An 8,974-nucleotide genomic window follows, 5' to 3' on the forward strand; every position below is an offset into this window, starting at 1 on the left:
TGTTCATACTCATATCACCAGTCACACAAAAATCACCCCAAGTTATGGGACAGATGGCATCTGCAACCACCAACGACCAGCAAAGCCCCACGAAATTTTGGAAGAAACATGCAAAAAAAGGCATGTCCATCCTCACTTCATGTTCAAGGGAAGGCATGTCCATCCATGCTTCACATGCAAATTAGGAATATGCCTTCATGGATACCTGGAACTTGGACTGTATAAAGGTGGTACTCCCAGAAAACAACCTGGGACCCCCACCACAGGAAGCATGACCCAAGACCCACACCATCGAAGTGGTGCCCAGGGTGAAGAAGGACCAATGGGATGTCACTGGATCCACATGCGGTGACTATCTACTCCTTGATCTCTCTCTCTCTCTCTATTGACTTTGGTGTATGGTCTTGTTTACAATTTAATTTGGACAGAGACATCTTCACTAATCAGGTCATAACAATCCCCATACTATTAGAAGCATGTAAAATGAAGGATTTCAGAAGAAAGGTCTGTTGCAGTCTAACTGGGATTTCATATGCCCCAAACCTTTTTGTCTTCCTGAGGGGTTCATTCCTTCCTATGTCTGAAGAAAGATCCAATACATAAGAGGCCATGACAGCTCTGATTTCCACAGTCCTTCCAATCAAAAAAAAACCTAGTGATGAAGGAATCACTGGGAAAGGCCAGCAACCAAGTGAAATACATGAGAATAATATCAGGAAGGCTTTAAACAGAATTTCTGCCTCTTCCACCATTTAAACTCACTTCTTGTGCCTGGGGTTTTCAAAGCCTATATGATCACTCAGTCTTTTTCTAAGAGGAAGTTTCTAAATCAGTTTATTTGCTGGTTTTGGAATGCCTGATACTGGCCAAGTTTGTGACAAATCACATGTGGCTGTACCACCATTTTTTGATAGTGGCTTCAGGGAAGGACAATGAAATGGCCAAGAGACAACTGATCTGTTCTCATGGGTCTAATTAGTTTTTGTTAGTGTTTAATGGAATTTTCAAACATATTTCCCACCCTTTTTTTTTGTGTGCAAAATGAGATTCTTATTTTAACTCAGTTCCATAACAATTCAAAAACACTGGAATAAAACTTCTGACAAAAATATCTCAAAAAAATAAAGGGTCATGACTGTTCTTGAAAAAAAAAGTGCGCAAAAGAAGGGTAGATAAAATAAATCCTAAAAAGAAAGAGGGGAAAAATCCTCTGTCCCAAAACATATCTGAGATTTGAATCAAGGATGTCTCTAACTGGCTTTAAAATGAATTTATAAGCCAACTTTGTCTTCTCCTCTGTCAGTTACCCAAGCAATGAGGATGTGCATTGAACCAAGAATATTTGTTTCATCTTTCCAGGCTGTGTATCATAACAGGCTGCTTCATTTCCATGAGAAAGGTATTTTTTATTTCTTCCAAAAGTGCCCAAGCAAGTATGATGATCCCCATTTTCTAAGTAAGAACACTACTTGAAAGTTAATTCACAATTTCCGATTCTCATATGCAGGTGCCTATGCCAATGTTAAGGAACAGACTCTGGGCCCAGCACACCCTTTTTCAGGACATCAGGTTCTCCATAACTAAGGTGAGATACTGGGTTTAGGGCTGGATTTATGTATCAGTGGAAGGAGAGAACTCACCATTCTGGACACACTGTTTCTCTCCTCCCACTGTGTGATGGAAGTTCATTGCCTTATCTGTTCTACATGCATTTTTCCCTTGAGAGGCTTCGTGTTTGTTCATTCCAGTTTGCTGAGTCCCATTTACAGCATTCTTGCTGGAATCCACACTTTTACTTTCCCCAGGATTTGGTTCTTTACTGTTCTCTGTCTTTGCTGCTGTGGCTTCTTCAGTGGGCTTCTTCTCATCCCTTTCATCTCTTTCCTTTAAATCTGTTGTCTGACAAGCATTTTCCTCTCCTTCTTTCTTAGCTTTTTCTTCTGCATGATCAGCAAAGAGAGAAGCAAAATGAGGAAAGAAATCACAAGTATCAGTCAATTTGACAATAACAACTCACATACCTAAAACTACTTCAGTTTTTTGCATGTACACAGCTTTTACTTAGATAAATGTAGGAAGAGATTTGGCAGTGGAAAAAGAGCACAGGAGTGCATTTAACAAAGTATTCTGAAAAAAACATGCCAAGCTGGCCTAAATGTGCATGCCCTTTTTTTACCATATAAACTTCACCTTTGAAAAAGTGGTTCCTCAAAGTTATTAAAAGGCAAATTAAAAAGAGATAGTAGCTACAGAAGGCTCTAGGGGTGTCAAGGTTGGTTTCATTTTTGACACACAAGAGTCAAACAACATGTAGTTTATCTCACACTGTACCATGTAACTATGCTTTTTCTCCCTCTTGTTCCAGAGTGCTTCCCTTCTTCTTAACAGTTATCCTCTCTTTATGGCTTCATCCTTTCTTGACAGACTAATATATTGCTACTAGTACTTGCCCTTCCATCCCAAAAATTTTGCAGTCAGTCATAAATATGCAAAGGTAGAAATTCAAAAGTGAGCTTTGAGCAACAACAGCATCACATAATAATAATATTCAGAAAAAATAAATCACAGATGAGCCATTTCCCCCACTGAAGATACTGTTTTGTTCTTATCCAAACATTAGGTACTTATGCAACACTTACTTATATGACAGGTTGCAAATTACTTTGGCTTTAGGTATACAGACCCCTAGATTTCTAGCTCAGGCCACACTCTAACAGACTCAGCTGCAAAGGCTTTGTGTGGCTTTCTGAATGACACTGAAAAGCAGGACACAACCACAGTCCTTTACTGCAGCCCTCATGCTAATAAACATGACTGGTTGAGCATAGACTCTATCATTTTCTCCCTCTTTTCCATGACAGAAATAGACACTTAATTTGCAAAGGCAGCTGAGTAGCTCAGCACAATCTCAATTTGGAACCTGTTAGATTATGCAGCTTCAGAGCATATCTGTATCTATACTGAGTCTAATCTCAGAGATGTGACCAACCTATGCACATATTCAAGATTTCTGGATCAGCAATATTCTGGCCCACTCCTCACATGGGGTGATCTTAATTGTGACAGGCATCCACAGATGTATCTCCTGTTTTCTGAGAGACTGTGTAAGCTGAGGAACAGAGGAAGCAGATCCTACAAAACACTGAATAAAGTCTACCTCAGTTCTATGGAAGTATTCTTGACATCTATAGGGAAGATGTTTTGTTCTTTACAGGGGCAGCATCTCGGCCAGTGAGAAAAAATTATAAAATAATTTCTAAGTGTCTTGTCAAATACTTCTTATGAGTGACTCAGAACCAGTTTTGAGAAAAATGTACCAATGGGATACAAGAGTGGAAAGCTGTCCTTATAAGAAATGCCAATCTGTATTTCCTTTTCAGCAGCTAAGTAAATTAATTTTAAAATTAATAAATTATGGCTCAAGCAAAAATATAATACAATTAGCCTCCCTCACGTCATTAATCATTCCTGAAATTCGTGTTATCTTCCACAGGTACCTAGGCTATCCATATTGATATTTTTCCTCATGGTATACAGAAGGATTCCTCTCATTTGGAGATCTTCAAAAACAAAAACTGCGTTTTGCATCTGAACCATAGAAGAGAAATTTTTGTCAGGAGACTTGGCCTTCCTACAGCACCATTGAATGAGAGTATCTTGTCAAAAGTAGTGACAGAAAATACTTCATCTAAATGGTGCTTTGTACATCAGGGCATTTGCTTATTCAGTTCTTTAATTTGTAGCTATTTAACGATGATCCTTTAAGCAAAAAGAGAACAGTAATAAACACACTTACTTTGTCCACACAGTCTGAAAAATTTTCTATTACACTCTGTTTCATGCTCAGGATAAAAACATCTCACTGAGGCTTCTAGGGACAATGCCATTACCAAAGGGAATACACTAGAGTACAAATAATTTGATAATATTATTAGCTACAAGAATAACAATAATAGATTCCTTCCTTTCTGATCCCCAATTGTTATTTGTTGTCAATCAACAGTAAAATGTTTTATCTGTACTTTTTTAACTACAATTATTTTTATTGGCAGAGGATCTTGATGCCAGCTTGACAAGGGTCAGTAATTTCAGCCCCTGCTGTGTAGCAGGCCTTGCTGCATAAGGCTAAGACAGGCAAGGCAGATGGAGAGGGGTGCAGAAACATGATGCAAGTCAGGAGCAAGACAGCAACTGAGCAAAGATTTTGATGCAAGTGCTCTAGAGTCCAAGAACAATTCCTTAGTCCTTAGCCTATACAAGGTATGCTTAGCCATACTTTTGTATAACTATTTCAGGATTAAAAAAAATATGCAAGTTTGTACTGCCAAATGCACCTAGAAACACAGAAATTATGTGGAAGTCTCCCACGGATCTGTCTTGCATATTAAGATTTTTATCTAGTATATTCTTAGTTAGTTAAGCAAATATGTATGGTACATGTTGAAATGAAATTCTGAGAAGCAACATCTGTTGGGAGTTTTTTAGTGTGTGTGAGTTTGGTTTGGTTTCATTTGGGTTTTGTGGTTTTGTTTTTTTCAAGAAGGGGATGTTGGCTGTGATTTTTTTTCAGTTGTGTGACAATATTGAACCCTGGCCAACCTTCAACCAACACAGTCCACATATTCATCCAAAATACTTGTAGTCCCTCCCAGATTTATGACCTCATGAGCATTTGCAGCATAGTTATCAATTCATTTTCTAAGTCATCACCAGATATGATAACAGCTCTGTATCCAGAATATCCTGTCTTTTTCCCCTGAACTATCATCCGTGTCTCTTTCAAACTTAGTAGTGGAGAGGCTGAGGGAACTTGGATTATTTAGCCTGGAGAAGAGGAGGCTCATGGGTGACTTTATCGCTCTCTACAACTCACTGAAAGGAGGTTGTAGCCAGGTGAGTATCAGTCTCTTCTCCCAGGTAACTAGCGACAGGATGAGAGGACATAGTCTCAAGCTGTGCCAGAGGAGGTTTAGGTTAGACATTAGGAAGAATTTCTTCACAGAAAGGGTGATTAGACACTGGAATGGACTGCCTAGAGAGGTGGTGGAGTCATCATACCTGGGAGGTGTTTAAGGAGAGACTGGAAGTGGCATTTAGTGCAATGGTCTAGGTTGGACTTGAAGATCTCAGAGGTCTTTTCCAACCTGATTGATTTTATAACTGATGACCTATATTTACAAATAGTGTTCCAGTTATTTTTGCACCCGAATCTGATTCATGACTTCAGGGGATCTACCTAACAATATTTTTCCCCTTCCATTGTTTACATCCTCTTCATTATGCACACTTACACCACGTAAGAAGAGTATAAATCACAGATGAGTCACAGTACTTCTATCTTTCTGAATTCAGTGTAGGTTGCTGAACTCAAAAAACAGATTCTTTAAAACTACCAGTGCTTACTTGGAGAATTATTTGATTGAAGAAGAGCTTGAAGAAGAAGAGGTCAAAAGAATTTTTATTCTTTCACTAAGAAGCCTGGCTGTTACCTTTGGTGGCTTGCGCTTTCCATTTCTCCCTGTTCTGCTGCATGACCTCAGTCCAAGTGGTTTTAAAACATTTGAAGTCCACAGTGAGTACGGAGCAGTTGAGTGAGGCACTTCCTTCGGACCCAGTGCTCTTGACACTTGATCTTTTAACTTCAGAGGGACTAATGCTATTCAGACTGGGACACAATACCACAAAACACAGAAGAACTCAGTATTCCATACACTCAAACACAGCTAAGAAGAGATAAAGGCTGTAAGTCAGATAACAGTCACCCAGGTAAAAAACCCTAGGCTTCAATCCCTTATCCTCCCCTCCCACTGCAGACCAACCAGCGTTAAAGCAAAGAGCACAACCTAAACCAGTATTAAAGGGCAGCTTTTCTCACCCGTTTTTTTGATATCCATAGTCACCAAGAAATAGAATCACTCAAAGTGCTTTGTTGTGCATCTCCACTCCCTAAATATTATTGGAGAGCCAGAGAATTCTAGAAATCAAATATGTTAAAGGAGGAGTCTCCTAAAATTCATGAATGGAAGCCATTAGGTACAGAACAGGAGGTCAACCTCTGTCCAGGGCTTGGTGACCTCAGCTGAGGCTGAAATCAGGCACTCATTTCTGTTACAGATCCTAGAGTTGTCTTTCAAGGATGAATGCTTCTTTGTGCACATTTTAATAAAGGTAACTGTCATAAAAAGTATTAGTGCTGCTTTTGGTTTGCCTGAGAATAAAGAAGTCACCTGGGAGAGGGAATCCTGACTTGGTAGCCCTATTCTAGGGAGCACTAGCCATATGGCATTTGAATTCCAAGACATGCCTTGTCAGTTAAACTACTAAAAAAGTAGTATCTCTACAACAGCAGAGCAGGTTGAACATACTAAGACTTACACTCAAACTCCAGGTGAATTCTGGTGGTTCTTCACACATTTGTGTAACCCTAAATACTGTCACAAAAGTGTGCTTGTACTTTCCAGCCATCTTTTGTATTTCATACCCATTTATACTTCTAAACATGAAGAAATTAATGTCTCTCAATGACTCCCTTTACCTTCTCTCTGACATTAGTGACTGAGAGACCACTGAAGTTGCCCTGGTTGCATGGCTACAAGCATTTGTGCTCACTGCTCTGGAGGCATGACCCAGGTTCATGCCACCCTCCCTCTTTGTCCTCCCCTGGGCTGGAGTTTCCCTGCACAAAGTCACATCACGAGGTGAACTGTGGTGGTGGCAATGTAGATATGGGGCTTTAAGTCACATGGAATACATATGCTGTAGTGGGGGAAAGCAGGGGAGTTGAGTGCAATGGCAACATGTGCAGAGTGAAGGGAGAAGGCGCAAGGTTATTTACCTGGAACGCCTGAACCCAGACATGCCAGAGTGGGAAGCTTCATCGATGAGTGGAGTCACAATCTTCTCTGTCATGTCAGTCAGTACAGTAAAAGTGGGTTCCACAATGAAATCAATGAAACCTGAGCAGAAACACGAGCAGAGTCAAGCAGGCAAGAGGATTTATGTGAAGTGCCTGCTTCAGTGAATACAGGCAACCATGCTGTAAATGATAGCGTAAAAACAAAAATGCCTTGGAAGAGGGATAAGCAAATACTAGAAAGAGAAGACTGCTTATACATTAATCCCTGATCCAAGTGCCTGGATGCAGCATGCAATAAAAGGTACCTACTTAAACACTAGAAAGAAACTATGTCAAATTAGAACATAAACAGACTCATCAAAGCTTGTTTTATATGAGGAGTAGTGTGATATTGAAGTCAAATTCCTAGTGGATTTGGATAAAACCGAATTTCAAAGAAGAAATCTCTAAAAGCAGAAAATTAATACTACAGTAATAATACCCATAAGCTTTGCTGATGTGGTTATAGGCAAACCTCCCTTCCTGCGTATCGGTATGTTTCCATGAATACCCTCTCCTCAGTGCTTGGCCAGCTTATTCTTGTTGATAATAAAACAGATTTAGATGTTTTACCTCATTTTTTAATATAAGGAAAGGAAAAAAAAGTTCCAAATAATTTCTGCTACAGCATACAGTTTGAAAGAGATGAATATGGCACTGATAATTATTATATTATTATGTCGCTAACTTAAGTAGCAAGATGGTGGGAACTGATTCACATAATTCCTAAGGTTGGAAAAGACCTTTAAGGTTGTCAAGTCCAACCATATAATAGCAAATTTGGAATTCAGTAAGAGCTTGATTTTTGCAAAGAAAAGTTGTTATTACTATTTCAGGGGAAAAAATATTAACACTTTTAATCAAGTAAATAAATTAATGGAAAGAGATTATTTGCCTCAGAATCCAGCCTATGACTTTGTTAAGTTAAAACTTCCTATGTTTTCTGGCTATCTGCTGAGATAAGACTTTCAAAGGGGATGTTGCAGAAAGACACTGTCAATATGTGCAGTAGACCAAGAAATGAACATTTTATAATGTTAGAAGGCAAAATTTATAGAGAGCAGCCTACTAATGTCAATGGATTACTAAACTGCAGAAATCAAATACAATGAAAATAATATGACTAAAGCTGTCTTTATCTGCTGGCAAATGCCTTTTTTATAAGGTGGAATTGTGTTGGTGGTGGTTTAATTTAACATTAATTTTGCACTGGCTTGACAAAAGGGGCAGACGTTTCTTCTTGAACAGATGTTTCTTGTCTGAGCAAAGGAACACAAAAGAAGGGGACCAGGGAAACTGGTTTCCAAGCATATACAACCTGATATAGAGGGAACACAGGGGAGGTGCAGTTCCTCTTCCCTGTAAGGCATGAGGAACATATCTGAAAGCTGATAAACGGAATGTAAAACAGAAGTCTCTACATGCACTTTGCTTCACAGCAACCAGAGAGAGAGATGTAGTGTGTCCAGGAGTCTTCAACATGAGTTTTAGCTGAGACTTCAGCACCTGAAGTTTGCTAGCGCTTTCCTCCACTGAGCTGCTGGTGGAACACACAGTTGTACTCTGGGTTACCATCGCACAGGAGTAAATGACACAAGTCTGGTAGGACAGGCTTGTACAGGGCTTTTCAAGTTCAGATTGTTAGCTTAACTGTCTAAACTTACAAAGCCAGAAAAATCTGGGATGGTGTTCCTCAGAGAATGGCTTGCCTAAGCGGAACAATGAAATTTTAAACAGCAACAGCTCTTAGGCAAAGATATGAGTCTATACTTTTCTAGGTTCAGATATATATTTGTCTCATTTTTTGAGGGAAATTTCATATTTCAGATTTTTTGTTTATCTTCCTTTCATACATTATCTTTCTGTATTCCTCAGTTCCCTCAGTTTTAGGTTTCACATTATTTTTCTTTTGTTATTCCATTTGGCTAATTATTCTCCTGTTGAGATTAGAACAAATTATTCTGTCTCCTTTGTATGCTTCCTAAGTATAAAAATCCACCCACAAATCCACCTTTTCCATTGTCTTTTCTTTGCTTAACCCCTCTTGTACTCTCACCAAATGCCAGGCTTGCTGCGTCA

The 8,974-nt window shown here is 39.2% G+C and overlaps 1 protein-coding gene across 1 annotated transcript in view; it reads right to left on the reverse strand.

Moving 5' to 3' along the window:
• Positions 1–8,974, reverse strand: part of PDE1C (phosphodiesterase 1C, calmodulin-dependent 70kDa) — a gene marked incomplete at its 3' end in the record, with an annotated part of 42,417 nt that overhangs the window by 2,503 nt on the left and 30,940 nt on the right. The window contains exons 11-13 of the mRNA XM_009072048.1: positions 6,836–6,956; positions 5,490–5,665; positions 1,641–1,940 (exon numbers count right to left, since the gene is read on the reverse strand). Of these exons, the coding sequence (XP_009070296.1) occupies positions 1,641–1,940; positions 5,490–5,665; positions 6,836–6,956 (597 nt within the window). The remainder of the gene's footprint in view (positions 1–1,640; positions 1,941–5,489; positions 5,666–6,835; positions 6,957–8,974) is intronic.

Source organism: Acanthisitta chloris, unplaced genomic scaffold (assembly GCF_000695815.1).
Source record: "Acanthisitta chloris isolate BGI_N310 unplaced genomic scaffold, ASM69581v1 scaffold173, whole genome shotgun sequence".
Classification (NCBI taxonomy): domain Eukaryota; kingdom Metazoa; phylum Chordata; class Aves; order Passeriformes; family Acanthisittidae; genus Acanthisitta; species Acanthisitta chloris.